The sequence below is a fragment of the Mobula hypostoma genome, chromosome 11 (genome assembly GCF_963921235.1).
Source record: "Mobula hypostoma chromosome 11, sMobHyp1.1, whole genome shotgun sequence".
Classification (NCBI taxonomy): domain Eukaryota; kingdom Metazoa; phylum Chordata; class Chondrichthyes; order Myliobatiformes; family Myliobatidae; genus Mobula; species Mobula hypostoma.
Window position 1 is genome coordinate 42655422 of NC_086107.1, and position 21325 is coordinate 42676746.

Here is a 21325-nt window from a genome sequence, read left to right on the forward strand (position 1 = left end):
AACCTTTCCTCATAAAACGTCATCTCTAATCCAGATAACTGACAGCTTTTGATGAATAACATCCACAAACCATACGAACCATCATTCCTTTTGCAGGGGAATATTTACAGTTAACAGCATTCACATACTTTAATGCATCATAGTCCAGCACTAATGATACATTTCTTTATCAAAGCTTTCACTTAGGCAGGTAGAAGTTGGATCTGACCTGCTCAGCAGCAGCAGGCTGAGCAATTGAAGATGTGTGCCAATCCATGATATTGTGGTTCACTCCAGTTTTCATAATCCTACAATAACATGTTGATTCAGTTTAGTTCAGGGACATAATTGTATCATATTAAGGATTAAATTTAGTCACCATATAAATGTATTATGATTTTGCTGTGGTGTGTTGGCACAATATGCAACAAAAACAACAACATTCAACAATTATAAAGAAAAAATAATTCATTAAAAATGTTAGACATACCAGCATGTATTTACAATGTAAACAGCATTATAAAGAATGGCTTAAAGTGTTTATAGTACCGTGCAGTGACTGAAGTAATCAATAAATGGGCTTGGGGCCAACTAGAATAGTTGATTGGATTAACTGCTTACAGGAAGAAACTTTCAAGGTGGCATGAAATTTTTGTTTCACTCGCCCCGTAGCACTTGTCGGAAGGGAGCATTAGGAAACGGCAGTTTGCTGGATGGTTGGGTCATGTCCACACTTTATTCTTTGTGGACATTATTGGCAAGGGGACCAATGAAGAGTTAGCCATGCTGGTGCATATTCTAGAGTTATAGACCAGACCATTTAATAATGCCAAATTGGGATATAAATGAAATTGGATGTTTATTTCCAGCAATCTGATAGTTTGATAGTCACCATGGGGTCTTTTAATTACAGATTTATTTGATTATTTGAGTTTAATTCCCACAGAGGTTACTTTACAACTCTGCTACTGCATTCAGATCAAAGGGAAGTATGATGCAGATGTATAATTCCTATTTTTGATTAAAATTATAGTTACGTTTAGATATATTTCTTGTTAAGTGATAGATGTTATGGAAAAAGTCAAGAGTATGATGAAATATTCTTCACTTGGGCAGATTCAAGTTAATCACCATCCAGGACAAATCAGTCCACTTGTTTGACACGACTGTAACTATTTGAGGCCTAAGTGGACTCATTCAGGCTACTTTGATGGTATCTCCCAAACCTACTAATTCTACGAACACGAAAGTCAAGGGAGGCATGTGGAGCATCACCACCAGCACATGGTTTTTCACCTTGTTTACTCGGAAATTGTTAACTGGTCTTTTATTGTTGCTGGGTCTAAGTCCAACAGCACTGTGGGAGCACCTTCATATGAAGAATAGCAGAAGTTCAGGGTGGCAGTTCGCCACCACATTTTCAAGTGGAGCAAAGAGCATGAGGAGGAAATACTCCCGTAGGGCAGCCACAGCAGTCAAACAGCAGCAACGCACACTACCAAGGAGACAAGGACACTTAATGCAGAGGAAGAGAAATCCTTTGTTGATTTGTCAAAGTATTGCTCAAGAAAAGCAGCTCTCATGCATTCCATAAACCCATCTATCACTTACTGATAAACTTATACACCATTTATTTCTCAATTTACATTATGCCCTGCATTATCATTACTTTTCAGAGGCCCGTTGACAACTTTCACAAATGTTTTCATCACCTGCTTTTTCTCGGCTTCACCTAAACTGTTTTTAATTTATTTTCTGAGCTGCTGCCTTCATCCTGTTGCTTCGTGCTACCCAATTTCTTTATCATTTTGCTTATTTATCTAAAGGTTTTGTATTCTGCAATATTTAATTCCCACCTTGATTATTTTACAACTAAAGTACGTCTCCACAACGGCCAGAGTAGTCCATGATTCCAAGTGTGTGATCCAGTTTTGAGATGGATAGAATTTTATCTAGAAAGCATTGGTATGATATACTCAGGATTTATTACATTTTTGCATGATTAACATGTAGAAAACATCTTCTAATTTCTCAGCAATAGTTGATAAGATTCAGTACAGGTCAAGTGATGTTATACATTCGAAAGCCAGAAAGAATATACAGCAACAGAGAAATATCAGGTGTATGAAACCAAGTTTTTTTTTGAAGGTGGCAGGAGGTCATCGGATGAGTTAACGAAGGACATGGGATGTCAAGCTTTATAAATGGAGATAGGGTATAGGTTGCAGTAAATTACGCTGAATTTCATTCTCATTTTTTGTTATTATAATTTAGAAAGGATATGAGGGCAACCAGAACTTCAGAAGAGATTTACTACAATAATTCCAGGGATGATGGATTATAATTCCATATATATTCTAGAAACATTCGAGTTGCTTTTCTCAGAACAGTGTTTAAGAGATCTGATAAGTGTTTGAAATCATTTATAAAAGAAAATGGTTCCAAATGTTAATGAACAATAACCAGAAGGCATAGATTTAAGAGAATATACTTTATAAGTGATTAGACTTTATAATATACTGCCTCCTAGGTAGGGTAGGGGATTAATTTTTAGCAATTATTAAGGGGTAGTGGAGGTATAATTTGTCCATTTGTGCTGATCACCCCATCCTTGACTAAGCTGTTCCACCATAAACATGATCTGTTATGAGTCAATATGATGCTTTCAGATCAGGTCATGCATAGCACATACCTCCGCCGCACCACTCAGGTGTGTTTCTGGGGTACAGGGGCTATTTTACAAACCAGTTGCTCAAAATTATAGCAAATGGTGCACATTGTTGCAATTTTACTAGTGCACCACTGGAGGGAACTATATTCAAAGGAATTCACTTTATGGAATTTGCCTCTGCAATATCTTCCTCCTCCTGAACAATGGTTTTTCATCAACATTGTCAACAAAGCCTTTGACAGTATCTCTTCCATTACCAATGCCTCTGTTCTCAGCCCCTCACCACTGGATCAGAAGGATGGAGTTCCCCTGCTCCTCACCTTCCAACCTAGTATATTATATGTATTCAATACATCATGACATCATGGAATATTGGTTGGTAAAACGGGGAAGGAAGAGGGGAGCGAGCAGGAAGCACCACAGACATTCTATAATGATCAAAAAGCCAATTGTTTGCAATCCAACGATCTTGCCTGGTGTCTCTGGGCTGGATGTGTCTGCACCCACACCACTCGCCCCCACCCTGGTATTCCTTCTCTGCCACCTGTCCCACATCTCTCCTGTAGCACTCTCCCCTCACCACTCCCAACAGCCTTTGCTCCTGCCAGATTCACAAACTTGCTCTCTGCTCCATGCGGACAAATACAGTACTGTGCAAATGTCTTAGGCATCCTAGCTACAAGACTTTTCCACAGTACTGTACAATGTCAGATAATTTGACTTATCTGTCTGTATTAGTTGCCACATGTGATATCACTTCAGATTTACCCTCTCCCTTTTCTTGTTTTATTCCTCGAGCAGTGAAGGACATGTCCAGCCAAACTTGTCAGGCACGTTTTCCTTCTCTGCATGTTGCCACTACCACATTCTTTTGTCTGCTTTTCGTCTACACTCTTGCTCTCTTACTGTTCCCATGCACTCATTTACACCTTACCACCACAGTCACCCCAGAAACTACATTTGATCTTAGCCAAAAGGCCAAGAAGTAAAAAAAAGTTACCCCAGTTTCACCTCATCAGAGACACCTCACTTCATCCCATCCTTCCTACGTCTTAACAAGCTTCTTTTGTCTCCCTCCCAGCTGCGACTGTGATGGGAGAGGATGTTTAAACTAAAACGTTAACTGTGTCTTTTTGTGCTGGTGTGGCCCGACTTGCCAATTATTCGCAGCATTTTCTCATCTTTGGGGATGGCACAGTAGTGAGGAGTTTAGCATAATACTACTACAGTACTAGTGACCCGGGTTCAATTCTGCCACTGTCTGTATGGAGTTTGTACAATTCTTCCCATGACTGCGCGGGTTTCCTCCACGTACCCCAGTTTCCTCCCACATTTTAAAGGCATATGGGTTAGTAGGTTACATGGTGTAAGTGGGCAGTGTGGCCTCTTTGGGTCAGAGGGCCTGTTAGCATCCTGTTTCTCTACGATATATAAAATCGCTTTCCCCAGAATAGATGCAGCAAAAGTTTCCTTCCCCAACTATTCTTGACAAAAGAAAACTACCTGAGAGATGTACATGGTTACAATTACAAAGCAAGAAAACTGATACTTGAGCAGTGCATACATTTATTATAGAATATAGTAATCTCTTTGGCAAATTGTGTTGCAATATCTACAAACAGTATGCCATAGTGTGATAGAATATGAGAGTATATACACTGCATGATGCCCAAAATGGGTATGAATACTCAAAAGGTGTTTTGGTAATAACAAGTGGTAGGTAGATTTGAACCCACTTAGGGAAGAGAGAACAATCTATAGATTCTCGACATAGATTTTCAGATTCTACACGGAAGATCTTAGTGGAGTGTTGGAAAGGAGGAGACTTGCATTCTATTAAGGATAGTAGGTGACCCAACAGCAACATGATGACAAGACAATGGTATCAGATTCAGGCATATTACTAGCATATGTTGAGAAATTTATTACTATGTAGCAGCAGTACAATCCAATACATAATAATAAAAAAACTATAAATGATAAAAAAAATACATAAAACATTAAATTAATTAAGTAGTACAAGAGCAAAAGAGTGAGGTTGCATACATTGTTCATTGTCCATTAAGCAATCTGATGGCGGAGGGGAAGAAGCTGTTCCTGAAACACTGAGTATGTGTCCTCAGGCTCCGATAACTCCTCAGTGATGATGGAAGGGCATGTTCTGGGTAATGGGGATCCTTAATATTTACTTACTGCCTTTTTGAGACATTGCCTTTTGAAGGTGTCCAGGATGCTGGGGAGGCCGATGCCCATGATAGAGCTGGCTGAGTTTACAACTTTCTGCAGCTTTTTCCAATCCTGTGCAGTGGCCCCTCCATACCAGATGGTACTGCAACCAGTTAGAATGCTCTCCCCGATACAACTGTAGACATTTGAGAGTCCTTGGTGACATACCAACAATCCTCAGAGTCCTAGTCAAATATAGCTGCTGTTGTACCTTCTATGTAATGTTGGGCCAGGACAGACCTTCAGAGGTGCTGACACCCATGAACTTGACACTGCTCACCCTTTACACTGCTAATCCGTCGATGAAGATTGGTGTGTTTTCCCTCGACTTCCCCTTCCTGAAGTTCACAATCAATTCCTTGTTCTTATTGACATTGAGTACAAGGATGTTGTTGCGACACCACTCAACCAACTGATCCATCTTGCTCCTACAGGCCTCCTTGTCATCATCTGAAATTCTGCCAATAATAGTTTTGTCATTGGCAAATTTATAGTTGGTGTTTGAGCCATGCTTAGCTGCATAGTCATGTGTGTAGAAAGAGTAGAGCAGTGGGCTAAGCAAGCTTTCTTGACATGTGTTTGTATTGATTATCAGCTAGGAGGTGTTATTTCCAATCTGCTCTGACTGTGGTCTCCTGATGAGAAAGTCAGGTATCCAGTTGCAGAGGGAGGTACAGAAGCCCAGGTTTTGGAACTTGTTGATTAGAACAGAGGGTATAATTGTGTTGAACGCTAAGCTACAATCAATAAATAGCAGCCTGACATACAGTAAGTATTGCTGTTGTCCTAGTGATCCAAGGCTGTAGATCCATTGTGGTGATAGGCAAGTTGCAGCAGGTCTGGGAGCTTGCTTAAGCAGGAGTTGATTCAGGCAATGACCAATCTCTCAAAACACTTTACAGACCATAAGACACAGGAGCAGAATTAGGCCATTGGCCCATCGAGTCTGCTCCACCATTCAATCATGGCTGATCCTTTTCTCCCCTTCTCAGCTCCACTCCCTGGCCTTCTCCCAGTAACCTTTGATGCTGTGGCCAGTCAACAACCGATCAATCTCTGCCTTAAATACACCCAACAACCTGGACTCCACAGATGCCTGTAGTAACAAATTCCACAAGTTCACCACCCTCTGGCTACAGAAATTTCTTTGCATCTGTTTTAAATGGACACCCCCTATCCTGAGGCTGTGCCCTCTTTTCCTAGACTCCCCCACCATGGAAAACATCCTTTCCACATCTACTGTCGACTCAATACTCTTGAGTAGAAAATGAATTTTTAGCCAACCTTTCTTGAAAAAAAAACAGGTTGTTAAAGTTTAGCTTACCTTTCTTGAAATTAATCTCTTTTCCTTTCATAAATTTTAAAACTCATAAGGCAAACATAATACATTTCTGTTACATAACTGGCTTAAACCAAAATGGATTTTAATTTTTCTAAAGGTAGGCTCGGAAGATTTAATTTAAATAAAGGTTGTAATTTTAATTAATGCCATTTACAACATGAAAATTTGTTGACATTGTTGAATAGTTAAAGTTACTAAAACCATAAGCCAAATCAATTTGAATGAAAATATAGCCCAAGACACAATTTTACACAAGACTTTGAAAAAACATTTTCTTACTAAGTGACATGATCAGGCTCAAATATAGGCATCGCATGTGAAACCTGTGCTTGCTTTTTGCTGCACAAATACTCAAATTTGGGTCTTATTTTGAGATAAGTACACACAGATTTCACCTTCAACTGAAATGAGATGACCTCCATCCTTGTTCTTGATGCTTCTTAAACAAGAAAAAGCTTACTCACACATGTAAGAAGTTGAAAACTGCAGCAAAGTGTTCATTCTTTCCTATAAATGGCAGAATACTCTTTCACAGAAATCTAGAACTTGCCCAGAGGCAGGTCAGTAAATCTCATCTTGAGCGCACGATTGAACTGCATCTCAAAGTTCTTCCTCTTCTCTCAAAGTCAAGTTCTTAGACTAAGCCAAAGATTCAGAGAAAGGATCCCTCACCCAGTCATACACTTGTGTTGAAAGGGAGGAAAAGTACTGTTCAGTTTTGTTCTGCAGTTCTTCCAGGTGCTTTTCAATAAGACTTGAAACTTTCTAATCCTTCTTCACTCTGAAGTCCAAGCAGCAGTGGAAACATTTCAAAATTTCCTTACTCTGAAGCCCAAGCAGCAGTGGAAACATTTCAAGATTTCCTTTTGCAACACGATTTTCGCAAATATTCAGTTTCCTTTTAAATCCAAGAATTTTGTCACTTGAAGTCAAAACATTTTCTCCAGGGCCTAGCAGAGACTTGTTCAACTGGTTAATATGGTAAAAAAAAATGTCTGCTAAGTAGGCTAGTTTCTGTAGTCATTCTTCATCTTCAAAGCACTCAGCAAAATCTGGCCTACTATTTTCTTGCAAGTATTCTCACAATTCACCTTTCAGCTCAAACACCCTATTGAGAACTCTTTGCTAAGCCACCGGATTTCTGTATGTAGCAGGAGATTGGTGTGCTCTTTGTCCAGGTTTTCTCTTTTTCTTTATAAACATTCTCGAGTAAACTGGTCTTTGTTTAATAAAGTTAACCATTTTTGTAGCATCATCCAGAACTTCTTTTTTTATTTCATCTCCAAGAGTTTTTGACATCAGCACCTCTCTGTGAAGAAAGCAGTGTGTTGTGACACCATCAGGATTTTCTTTTTTTTAAACAGGAGAAACAAAACCTCTTATGGAGCCAACCATTGACGGGGCACCATTAGTACTGATGACAACACAGTTCCTCCAAGACAGACCTTTTGTTTCCAGATCTGAAGACTGAACATTAAACGTATCTTGGCCTTTGCTTTTTTCGGGCAGCTGTTTGCAACAGAAAAAGTTTTCTTGAATTTCACCATCATTTACAAATCATTGAAATGCTACAATATGATAGTTATTGGTGAAATCTGTTGACTCATCAACTTGGATAGAGAAGCTGTTGTCTTTCAGTTTATCACACACAATCTCTTCAGCATCATGTGACACGTCATCAGTATGTCGTCTTATCATACTGTTTGAGAGTAGCCGCCTTCTCGCACGAACAAAATCCATGCAAGAGCCCATCCTTGAGCTACTATATGCAGATGACTGTGCTCTTCTCACGCACACAGAGGATGCACTACAGGCTGCAGTCACAGTTTGCCAAGGCTGCAATGGCTTTTGGGCTAACAGTCCGTCTGAAGATAACAATGATGTTCCATCAGAAGACCCTCATGGTGTTTACAATTCACCTTGGATCACCATTGATGATCACCCTCTCACCATTGTTGAGCAGTTCACCTCCTTGGAGAGCATCATCTCCAGTAATGCTACAGTAGTAAGAATCGTTGACAATTGAATTGTTAGAGCCAGCAGTACCTTTGGGCGGCTCCAGAAACATGTGTGGAAGAACCACCAGCTGTGCCTATCCACAAAAACCCAGGTGTACAAGGATGCCATTGTCACAACACTGCTGTACGGCTCTGAAGGCTGGGTCTTGTTCTGCAAGCAAATCCGCTTGAGTGCTTCCATCAACACTGCCCCCACCCCATCATGGGTATCAGCTGGTGGGATCGTGTTTGCAACAAGGTCCTGGAAAAAGCTCAGCTTCCAAACATTGAAGCCACTTTGCCGCTCAGGCCGCTCCTGCTGGCCAGGCCACGTGTCTCACATGGACAACTGCAGGTTACCGAAAGCAGTTCTCTAGGGAGAACTCTCTCAGGGCAAGGGAGATTGTGGTGCACCATGCAAAAGGTACAAAGACCAACTTAAGCAGCAGCTGTCAGGCAAGTATCGAGGCCAATAAGTGGCAGGACCTGGCTTGTGACAGAGACTGGTGGAGAACGCAGATCCACGGCGCAGCCAAGAATTTTGAGGAATCCAAAAGAGCAACTGCTGAAGAGGCGACTGACTGAGAAGAAGAGACGCAGGAAGGATCTTATTACCCAAACGCAATGCCAGCCACTGTGAGTGCCAGAATTAAGCGTTGCGTGAAGTTCAAAAACAAAATTTCTTAAAATCACGATCTCTCGCAGAACCCCGAGCAACCTCTAGCAGAACGCTAGGGTTCTAGTAACCCCGGTTGAGAAACCCTTGTCTAGGCCTTTCAACATTTGAAAGGTTTCAATGAGAACCCCCACTCATCCTTCTAAATTCCAGCGAGTTCAGGCCCAGAGCCATCAAACGTTCCTCATATGATAATCCTTTCATTCCCAGAATCATCCTTGTGAACCTCCTCTGAACCCTCTCCAATGCCAGCAAACCTTTTCTTGGATGAGGAGACCAAAACTGTTCATAATACTGAAGGTGAAGCCTCACCAGTGCCTTTTAAAGCCTCAGCAACACATCCCGGCTCTTATATTCTAAACCACTTGAAATGAATGCTAACATTGCATTTGCCCTTCTCACCACTGACCTTTAGGGTGACTTCTGCAAGTTAACCTTTAGGGTGTTCTGCACAAGGACTTCCAAGTCCCTTCACATCTCAGATTTTTGGATTTTCTCCCCATTTAGAAAATAGTCTGCACATTTATTTCTTCTATCAAAGTACATGACTATGCATTTTCTAACACTGTACTTCATTTGCCACTTTCTTGCCCATTCTCCTAATCGAAGTCCTTCTGCAGCCTACCTGTTTCCTCAACACTATCTGCCCCTCCAATCTTCATGTCATCTGCAAACTTGGCAACAAAGCCATCTATTCCATTAAGTAAATCACTGATATGCAGCATCAAAAGCAGTCCCAACAGCGACGCCTGTGGAACACCAGTAGTCACTGACAGCCAACCAGAAAAGGATCCTTTTATTTCTATTTGCTGCCTCCTACCAATTAGCCAATGCTCTAACCATGCCAATAACTTTCCTGTAGTACCATGGGCTCTTAACTTGGTAAGCAGCCTCATGTGTGGCACCTTGTCAATAGTCTTCTGAAAATCCAAATATACAACATCCCCTATATTTATCCTATGTGTAATCTCCTCAAAGAATTCCAACAGGTTCATCAGGCAAGACTTTCCTTTAAGGAAACCATGCTGACATTGTCCTTTCTTGTCCTGTGTCACCAAGTATTCCTTAACCACATCTTTAACAATTGACGCTAACATCTTCCCAATCACTGAGGTCAGGCTAACTGGTTTATAATTTCCTTTCTGCTGCCTCCCTCCTTTCTTAAAGAGTGGAGTGATATTTGCAATTTCCAGTCCTCTGGAACCATGCCAATGATGGTCCAATGATTCTTGAAAGATCATTACTAGTGCCTCCACAATCTCTACCGCGACCTCTTTTAGAACCCTAGGGTGTAGTTCATCTGATCTGGGTAACTTGTGTATCTTTAGGCCTTTCAGCTTCATCACAATGATGTGAGTGCACCTGGGTGATAGCCATAGAGTTAGTTCACTCTGCTCTTCTGAGGCACTGGTATGATTTTGAAGCAAGTGGGAAACTCCAAATACAGTAATGAGAGTTTGAAGATGTTCTTAAACACCCCTGTGAGTTGGTTGGCACAGGTAACAGAGCACTATTAGGTACACCATCATGGCCTGACACCTTGTGAGCGTTCATCCATTTGAATGATATTCTGATGTCAGACTCCCACACAGAGATCACAGGGTCACCTGAGGCTGCAGGGATTCACACTGGTGTACTTTAATTCTCTCTTTCAAAGTGTGCATAAAGGTATTGAACTCAACTGAGAGCAATTCATCACTACCATTCATTATACCATAAGACATAGGAGCAGAATTAGGCCATTTGGCCCATTGAGACTGGCTGCCATTTCATCATGGCTGATCCAATTTTCCTCTCAGCCCCAATCTCCTGCCTTCTTCCCATATCCCTTCATACCCTGACCAATAAAGAATCATCAACTTCTGCCTAAATATACATAAAGAATTGGCCTCCACAGCTGCCTGTGGTGAAGAATTCCAAAGATTCCCCATTCTCTGGATAAAGACATTCCTCCTCATCTTTGTTTTAAAAAGATGCCTCTCTATTCTCAGGTTGTGTCCTCTGGTCTTAGACTCTCCCACCATAGGAAACATCCTTACCACATCCACTCTGTCAGGGCTTTTCAGTATTCAATAGGTTTCAATTAGCTCACTGTTCACTCTTCTGAATTCTAGTGAATACAGGCCCAGAGCCTTCAAATGCTCTTCATACAATAAGCCATTTTTGTGAATCTCCCTTGAACCCTCGCCAGTTTCATCTCATCCTTTCTAAGGGGCCCAAAATGGCTCGTAATACTCTGGGTGAGGCCTCACTAGTGGTTTATAAAGTCTTAGCATTACATTCCTGCTTTTATATTCTAGTCCTCTTGAAATTAATGGCAACATCGCATTTGACTTCCTCACCACGGACTCAACCTGCAAATCAACCTTTAGGGAATCCTGCACAAGAACTCCCAAGTCCCTTTGCACCTCAGTTTTTAAAATTTTCTCTTCATTCAGAAAATAGTCAACCCTTTCATTTCTTCTACCAAAGTGCCTGACCATACACTTCCCGACAGTATATTCCATCTACCGCTTCTTTGCCCATTCTCTGAATCTGTCTCCGTCTGTCTGTAGCCTCTCTACTTCCTCAAAACTACCTGTCCCTCCACCTATCTTCATATTGTCTGCAAATTTTGCAACAAAGCCATCAATTCCATCATCCAAATCATTGACATGTAATGTAAAAAGAATCTGTCTTAACACAGACCCCCGTGGAACACCACTTGTCACTTGCAACGGACCAGAAAAGTCTCCCTAATTCCCACTCTTTGCCTCCTGTCAATCAGCCACTGCTTTATTCATGTTAGAATTTTTCCTGTAATACCATGGGCTTGTAGCCTGTTAAGTAGCTTCATGTATAGCAACTTGTCAAAGGTCTTATGAAAATCCAAGTATGTAACATCAATCATTTCTCTTTTATCTATCCTGTTATTTCTTCAAAGCATTCCAATATATTTGTCGGGCAATATTTGAGGAAACTATGCTTACTAAGGCCTATTTTATCATGTGCCTCCAAGTACCTTTTCTTCTGTCTCTCTCCCTTCTTGAAGAGTGGAGTGACATTTGCAATTTTCCAGTCTTCTGGAATGATTCCAGAATCTAGTGATTCTTGAAAGATCATTACCACTGCCTCCACAATCTCTTAAGCCTCCTCATCCAGAATCCTGGTCCAGGTGACTTATCTACCTTCAGCCCTTTCAGTTTCCCAAGAACCTTTTCTGGTAATGGTAACTTCACACACTTCATGGCCCCTGACATCTGGAATTTCCACCATACTGCTAGTGTCTTCCACAGTGACAACTCATGCAAAATACTTATTCAGTTCAGTTGCCATTTCCTTGTCCCCTATTACTACCTCTCCAGCATCGTTTGCCTCTGGTCTGATATCCACTCTTGCTTCTCTTTTACACTATGCATTCGAAAAAACTTTTGGTATCCCCTTTAATATTATTGGCTAGCTTACTTTCATATTCCATCTTTACCACTTAATGACTTTTTCCAGTTGCCTTCTGTTGGTTTTTAAAAGCTTCCCAATCCTCTAACTTCCCACTAATTTTTGCTCTATTATATGCCCTCTCTTTGGCTTTTATGTTGGCTTTGACGTCTCTTGTCTGCCACAGTTGTCTTCTTGCCTTTAGAATACTTCTTCCTTTTTGGGATGTATATATCCTGTACCTTCTGAATTCCTCCCAGAAATTTTAGCCATTGCTACTCTGCTGTCATCCCTGCCAGTGTTCTTTTCCAATCAATTCTGGTCACCTTCTCTCGGGTCTCTATAATGCCCTAAAATCCACTGTAATACTGATACATCTGATTTTAGCTTCTCCTTCTCAAATTTCAGGGTGAATTCGATCATAAATATAGATAGACATAGAAACATAGAAATCTGAAGCACATTACAGGCCCTTCAGCCCACCATGTTGTGCTGACTATGTAACCTACTCTAGAAACTGCTCAGAGTTTCCCTACTGCATAGCCCTCTATTTTTCTAAGCACCATGTACCTACCTAAGAGTCTCTTAAAAGACCCTATTATATCAACCTCTATCACCTTTGCTAGCATTGCATTGCATGCACCCACCATTCTGTGTGTGAAATGACCTCTGACATCTCCCTTGTATCTGCTTCCAAGCAGCTTAAAACTATGCCCCCTCGTCTTAGCCATTTCAGCCCTGGGGGAAAAAAGCCTCTGGCTATCCACACAATCAATGCCTCTCTTCATCTTATACACCTATATCAGGTCAGTGTGCAGCTCTATCATATTGTAATCACCTTCCCCCAAGGGTCCTTTTACCTTAAGCTCTCTCATCAATTCTAGTTCGTTGCACAACACCCAATCCAGAATAGCAGATCCCCTAGTCAGCTCAATCAAGAGCTGCTTGAAAAAGCCATCTCATAGGCATTCTAGAAATTTCCCCTCTTGGAATCCAGCATCAACCTGATTTTCCCAATCTATTTGCATATTGAAATCCCCCATGACTATTGTAACATTGCCCTTTTGGCATGCATTTTCTAACTCCCATTGTAGACCACATCTTTACTACCAATATTTAGAATGTTATGTTTTTCCTTGTCGTAAGTTGCGACCTGCACACCATGCCACAGCTGACATACATCTATTTTTTTTCTAGCTCCAAACAGAATTTTTTTTTGCTCTTAAAATAGCCTTCCATAGGTTGTACCTGTACTTCTTGTATACTTCTGGTCTTGAATACCATCAGTCGAGCTCTCAGCAGACTACAAAACTCCTGGTTCATCCATGGCTTTTGGTTTTAGACAAAACACACCCATCCACATGTCTGGATGAAGTCAATGACAATTGTGGCATATTTGTTCAGATTCAAAGGTGACTACCTGAATATAGTCCACTCCACCAACTCAAAGCTGCCCCGTAACCACTCCTTCACCTCCCTTGACCATACCTCCTTGGTCCTTACCACTGGTGCTGTGCCCTTTAGTCTCTGCCTCTACGCTGGGCATAGAAGTACAGCCAGGTGATCGGACTTTCCAAAGTGCAGGCATGGGATCACACATTAAGTATTCTTCATGTTTGTTTAACAGTGGTCAAATGAGTTGGCTCCTCTGGTTCCACTGCTGATATGTTGGAGGTAGCTGTTCAGAGACTTCTTCAAGCTGGCCTGATTGAAATCCCCCACAAGACTGTTTCGTGCCTGCTGATATGGTGCTCAGCAATTCCAGTTCTTGCCCAATGTTGGTCAGGGGTGGAGTGTATACCGCTACCAGGACGATGGTGATACACTTCCTTGACAAATAAAATGGACAACACTTGACAATCAGAATTGTATGCTAGATGTTCCAGGTCTGGTGGATAGAGCTGAGACAGAATCACCATGATGAGTTAATCATAACGAATACTCCGACTCCTTCACCTTTAAGTTACTGAGCTGTCCTGCCTTTTCGGTAGATGGTGAAACAGGTAAATACAGAGGTTCACACTAAATGACAATGCAATCTCAGGGACCAGAAGAAATTTAAACACCTTACACGAGTAGTTAAGGCTAGAGAATATTTTCAAATAACTGTACTAGGAAGCCTCTACACTGCTTAATTCACCAATCTGCTCTTGACCTTCCAAAAGAAAACATTCTACTGACAGTCTTCCCTCTTTTTTCAAGGAGAAAGTCGAGCACAAATGGAGGCAACAGGAACTGGGTAGGTGGGTCTAGATTTTTTTTCAGTACAGATGATCATAGAAAGTCATTGCCAAAAACACAGCCATCAGCGTCAGCCACTAACCTTGAGCATATCCAGATTTCCCCTATTCCGCTCCTTTAATCACATAGACTGAAGTTTATATTTCTTACTTTCTCCCTTATGCACGTCATTACGTATTCTTTCCACAATTCATTTTAGATACCCAAGATCTGTCACATGCCCAGTCAGCACAGGATGAGCAAGATTGGAATAGAAGTGACAACACACAACTGAAAGGACAGGTATGACTATCAGCTCAGACATGAGAATACAGAAGAGATCTCCATGAGTTGAGACATCAAAGACAAATGGACTACAGCCAGGATGGGACAGATCGAATGGAAGGGATAATGGGGATAGGAGGATGTGAGAGGGAGGGCATGCTGCAGGGAGCAGCAGAGCACTACAGTGATGACTTTAGGGGGCTAAGCTCCAGGAGAATGCTAGTAAGTGTATACAGTATATCCAAATTCCTCAATCGCCAGGAAGATTGTTCAGTGGAGGAAATTGTCACCAACCACACAGAGGGGAAGCTCAACCAATCAAATTTGAACTCATCACCTGTGCTGTCAGTCTACGAATCCAGTATTTGCAATGACAGCCAGAAGTAATTCTGTGACAACCCTAAAAGCAGCTCAAGATATGTGTCGGTTCTGCTGATAGGGTGGTGGGGCACAGTTCTTGATGCTGTAGAGCACATAATCAATAACGCGAGAGGGTAGATGTGGTGATGGAACTCCTTAATAAAAATTTTAATGTTAAATCAGTACTTGACTGTCTTATAATCTTTCAGTACACTGGATGAACTCAGCAGGTCGGGCAGCATCAGTCAGAAACGATGAGTTGACGTTTCGGGCCGGAACCCTTCCTCAGGACTGAAGAATGAAAAATGGGAAAGGATTTGAAGAATGCTTGTAGCGTCAGTTGAAAGACCAGTAATTTGAAAGACAAAGGGGTGGGGGAGGGGAAGCATTGACATCATAGCCCTGAAAACAATGGGTGGTAGAAGAAGGAGGCGGAACCATGAGGGAGCTGGGGGAGGGGGTAGAGTGAAACAGGGATAGAGGAAGGGAGGGGGAGGGAATTAGCGGAAGTTGGAGAATTCTATGTTCATACCAAGGGGCTGGAGACTACCTAGACGGTATATGAGGTGTTGCTCCTCCAACCTGAGTTTAGCCTCATCATGGCAGTAGAGGAGGCCATGTATGAACGTATCCGAATGGGAATGTGAAGCAGAGTTGAAGTGGGTGGCTACCGGGAGATCCTGTCTGTTGTGGCGGACAGAATGGAGGTGCTCGACGAAGCGGTCCCCCAATCTGTGTCGGGTTTCACCGATGTAGAGGAGGCCGCACCAGGAGCACCAGCTGCAATAGATGTCCCCGGCAGACTCACAAGTGAAGTGTTGCCTCACTTGGAAGGACTGTTTGGGGCCCTGAATGGTGGCAAGAGAGGAGGTGTAGGGGCAGGTGTAGCACTTATGCTTACAGGGATAAGTGCCGGGTGGGAGATCAGTGGGGATGGACATGTGGATAAGGGAGTCGCGGAGGGACCGATCCCTGCGGAAAGCAGAGAGGGGAGGAGAGGGAAAGATGTGCTTAGTGGTGGGGTCCTGTTGAAGGTGGCGGAAGTTGCGGAGGATAATGTGTTGGATCCGGAGGCTGGTGGGGTGGTAGGTAAGGACAAGGGGAACTCTGCTTCGTCGAGCACCTCCACTCTGTCCACCACAACAGACAGGATCTCCCGATAGCCACCCACTTCAACCCTGCTTCCCATTCCCATTCAGATATGTCCACACATGGCCTCCTCTACTGCCATGATGAGGCTAAACTCAGGTTGGAGAAGCAACACCTCATATACCATCTAGGTTGTCTCCAGCCCCTTGGTATGAACATAGAATTCTCCAACCCCCGGTAATTCCCTCCCCCTCCCTTCCTCTATCCCGATTTCACTCTACCCCCTCCCCCAGCTCCCTCATGGTTCCGCCTCCTACTACCCATTGTTTTCAGGGCTATGACGTCAATGCTTCCCCTCCCCCACCCCTTTGTCTTTCAAATTACTGGTCTTTCAACTGACGCTACAATCATTCTTCAAATCCTTCCCCTTCTTTCACTCTTCAGTCCTGACGAAGGATTCCGGCCCGAAATGTCGACTCATCATTTCTGACTGATGCTGCCCGACCTGCTGAGTTCATCCAGCATACTGAAAGTGTTGCTTTGATCTTTTACAGCATCTGCAGATTATCTTGTTTTATAATCTTCCTGATTTGCACATTTCTGGTGAATGTTAGGTGTGTCGATAATTATTCATTTACCAATTTGCTCTCTTGTCATGTTGAATCAGAATTATGTGCACAGGCATGAACAGCATCTTAAAGCTTAAAGTGGTCTCAGAACAAAGAAAAACAAACATGGAAACTGTTCAGTCCCATTTTACTCAACTTTCCATCTACTCTTTTTGCACCGCTGTGTTCTCATTCACACTCATACCTTTCAAGTGAAGTGCAAAATAAAAAAAAATGGGAAAGGTTGTTTAAGGCCAAATTTCAGATGCAGAAGCTAGTGCATTGTCTGAAAACAAATTTAGTTCCTAAAGTATGCAAACTTCTTTTCTTGTAGTCAGTATGCTGGACTTGATTTTAAAGTACTAATTTGCCACCATTGCAAGCTTTGGTGTTCTTATTTTTATCTGCATTTCTAAACTGTTTTTAAATACATCTCTAATTTAATGCTAGATTTATAAGCTATGAGATAAAGATAGACTACAAGTAATTATACATTAATAGCAAATGGTATTTGTTACATCTGCTTACCTCCCATGTTTGTCAATTTTTTGAAGAGAGGCAGAGATGGCCTATCTGCAAAATTATCACTCTGATGAACAAGGCATTCCTTGATTGCATCATACCCATTGATGATAACAGTTGATATACCACCAAGGTCAAGACTGAAAATCTGTTAAACAAGAAAGTGACATTTTAAGATTAAGTTATCAGTTAAGCATTCAGTCACAAAATAATGCTGAAAGGTACCACTTGCCATTTTAAATATACAGGCAGATTATCTTAGATTAGATTAGATTATGAGGACACGCAGTCCTCTTTTATTGTCATTTGGTAATGTATCATTTCTTAATGCATGCAATGTTCCTCCAGAATGATATCGCAGAAACACAAGACAAAAAAGACTGAAAAATTGACAAAAATCACATAATTATAACATATAGTTACAACAGTGCAAAGCAATACCGTAATTTGATAAGAACAGACCATGGGCACGGTAAAAAAAAGTCTCAAAGTCTCTCGAAAGTCCCATCATCTCACGCAGACGGTAGAAGGAAGGAAAACTCTCCCTGCCGTGAACCTCCAGCGCCACAAACTTGCCGATGCAGCACCCTGGATGTACCTGACCACAGCCAACTCTTGAGTCCGTCCGAAAACTTCGAGCCTCCGACCAGCCCTCCGACACCAAGCACCGAACACCATCCCTGCCGAGTGCTTCGACCCTGGTTCCGGCAACAGGCAATAGGCAAAGCTGAGGATTTGGGGCCTTCCCCTCTGAAGATTCTCAATTGTACAGTAGCAGCGGCAGCGAAGCGGGCATTTCAGAAGTTTCTTCAGATGTTCCTCCATGCTTCTCACGTCTGTCTCCATCAAGTCAGGATTGTGCATGGTACCTACTTACTAATACGATATCATTTCGGAGTGGCCGCGAGAAATTGATATTACCTTTTATTTACATTCAATGCAATTAGAATTTCTCCACAAGTTGATCACTTATTTCTTAATTTTACTCAACAATGGAAGGTTTATTATTCTATACTTTAAACCAAAGACACTGCATTGACCCATTTAGAAATTAAAATGATGCAACACATACCTTTGTCCTTTTTGCTTACTTTTATTGTAATTTGGCACAGGATATAGTTATCAAGGCAAGGGATCTGACATTTGAGTAATGAATGCTTTGTTCTAAGCACTGTAATCCTCAAGTAATGCTTCATAGTTTTTACAGGAAAGGCAGGTATTTGCAGTGAAGGCCCGATCCAGCCCTGTTCGATGCAACTCTGATTCCAATGACAAAGAAACTAAATATGTAAATATGAATCAAAAAAGACTTGACGATTTACATTTGAGATGATGAGTGAATCCAAGGGAAAAGCATCAAGAACTCTGTACATAATTTCATAAAACGCCATGGGGTCTAGAATTATATTAAACATAATCTCCTTCAAAGAAAGGCTAGGAATTTTATCTCTCCTGTTGATAAACTAACAGATTGTGAAACAGGATGGAATAATACTAGGGGAATCAAAAGTGCATCGGGAATAATTAGTATAGATTTATGGTATTGTTCTTATCAAACTGGAGAATTGATAAAGTGTAGAAAATAAGATTAATACAAATATTCAGAATTATTTGGCAAGTTGCAGTTACTTGCTATTAATTGGACAGTGTTAGGAATAAGGTCCTTTATCACCCATTGCCCAACCTGCCATTTATCCAACCCCCCCCCATAAAAGTTGACAATATCACCCTTGAAAATGTAGACCACTTCCCTACCTCGGCAGCACCCTCTCCTTAAAAGCAGGCATCGACTCAGAGATCATCCGCTGCCTGAGTAGTACCAGTGGAGCCTATGCAAGATTAAGGAAGAGAGTCTTTGAAGACCATGAACTACAGGTCTAAAACTTTAGGTCTATAGAGCTGTCGCCCTTCCAACATTACAGTACATGGACCACCTACAGTAAGCACTGAAGTCCCCGGAAAATAACTACCAAAGATCCTTACGAAAGATTTTGAGGGTCAGCTGGAAGGACAGATACACTGACACCAACATGAACAGCATTTCCACCATGATAAAGCAACACCAACTCTAATGGATAGGTCATGTAATTTGGATGACTAAATCACATCTCTCCAAACAGACTGTTTACTCCAAGTTGAAGGAGGGTCAGCGAGCCCCTGGCAGGCAAAGGAAACACTTCAAAGATAAAATCAAAAATCAGCCTGAAGAAATTCAAGTTGACATCTAAAAACTGGGAAGACTTTGCACACAATAGATACACCTAGAGGAAATCTGTTCAAGAGGAATCTCCATCACATGAAAACAACATCTGCTGTACTGCAGAGAACAAGTGGCAGCTATGAATGGAAGGACTGAACAACCAAAAGACCTAACCATTGACTACAGCACCATGTACTCCTGCCCACACTGTGTCAGAGTGTGTACTGCCACCAAATGACAACCCCTTCGAAGAACATCATACTGAACTTCAGTGATTGCACTACTACTACCACCACTAATCACATGGTTAAATAATTGATGACAATTAGAAACAGTAGGTTTCTACATCAAGGATAAATATGTGGATTCATCCTTGATGTTTCAAGTCCTCACAAATATATTAAGCTGTATAAATTAATAGTTCATTGTGAATTCCCTGGAAGGTGAATTTGATGGCACCTAGGGTTCACTTTCTATTTTTTAGCAACCCTTTGGAGAGGACGTAGACACACTGGAGATTAAAAAAATCAGGTAATGTGTTTAATTAGCGACCAAGTTGATGTCACTTTTTTTTACATTATCTCCCACTTGCCTGCTGGTGCAAGTTCTGAAACCCACTACAAAATCTGGCTTTGAAAAAATATTAGCTAATATAGTCATTGTTTAGTACAAATTCAGTAAATACAAGTCTTGTCTGACAGTCTTGATTGTGAGATTTGATGCAGACTGATGGGGGTGGAAAGTAGTTATGCAAAGCATTGTAATGATTGATATGATAATCAAGTTTAAAGGGCCCTTGACAATACTCCACATAATAAACTTATTAGCAAAATGAAATCTCATAGAATTAAACAGTGATATTGTGGATAGAAAATTGACTAAACAATGGAAGCAGTAGTGATGAATGATTACATTTCAGATTGAAAGTTCAATGCACAGTGCATAGTAGAGCTACTAGGACTTGATGTTTCAATCCCTATGGTAAGTCGGCACTTTCAATGTTGGCAGCGGGCTTGGAGTGGTGACAAGGAGGGCAGGTACATCATCAGGGTCATCAGGTGGGCACCCTCCTTCTTTGACGTTTCGTTGATAACCCCATGACATCTCCAGAGGGCTCAACGGTGCTACCTGGCGTCCCAGATACACCCCCCTCAGTTCCATACCCTCTTGTCTTCATCTTGCAGCCCAGTTGTTGTCTTTCCTTTTAATCCAAATCCAATTGCTGCTTTCTTCTGCTGCATTTGACAAGGACTTGATTGCTTGTTGGAGGGAGTGACCCCTCACCAAGGTCTTATTAAGACCTTTTTTTGATATTTATTAACCTACTTTATGTATATGGTGGGGACATGTATAAGTTTAGTTCAGAAAGATTTTTGGCACCTATGACCCTTCTCACCCTACTCCAGCAAAATCATCATCTGAACATAAAAAGGATGGACACACCTGCATGCATTGGACTCATAATGTAAAGGATGAAGGCAACTTCAAATTTCTACACACAACCCTGCTTTAAAATTTCTAAACTTAAAAATTCAACGAAATGACAGAATAGACAAGGTAGTATGTTTGCCAATCAGCAAGGCAATTTATAGCTGACTGCAAGTTCTGGGTCATTGTATTTATTCTGTGCTCTGCTGGAAGAATTAAGGAGATGCAGAAGGGATCTACTCAAATGCTACCATGGCTGTTGAACTGGAAATATATGGAGAGACTGAAATACTGGTGTCAGTGTACTT

At 41.5% G+C, this 21325-nt stretch overlaps 1 protein-coding gene across 1 annotated transcript in view; it reads right to left on the reverse strand.

Moving 5' to 3' along the window:
- LOC134354205 (vitamin D 25-hydroxylase) overlaps positions 1 to 21325 on the reverse strand; it is a 45288-nt gene that overhangs the window by 11504 nt on the left and 12459 nt on the right. The window contains exon 2 of the mRNA XM_063063097.1: positions 17396 to 17537. Coding sequence (XP_062919167.1) covers positions 17396 to 17537 — 142 coding nt within the window. The remainder of the gene's footprint in view (positions 1 to 17395; positions 17538 to 21325) is intronic.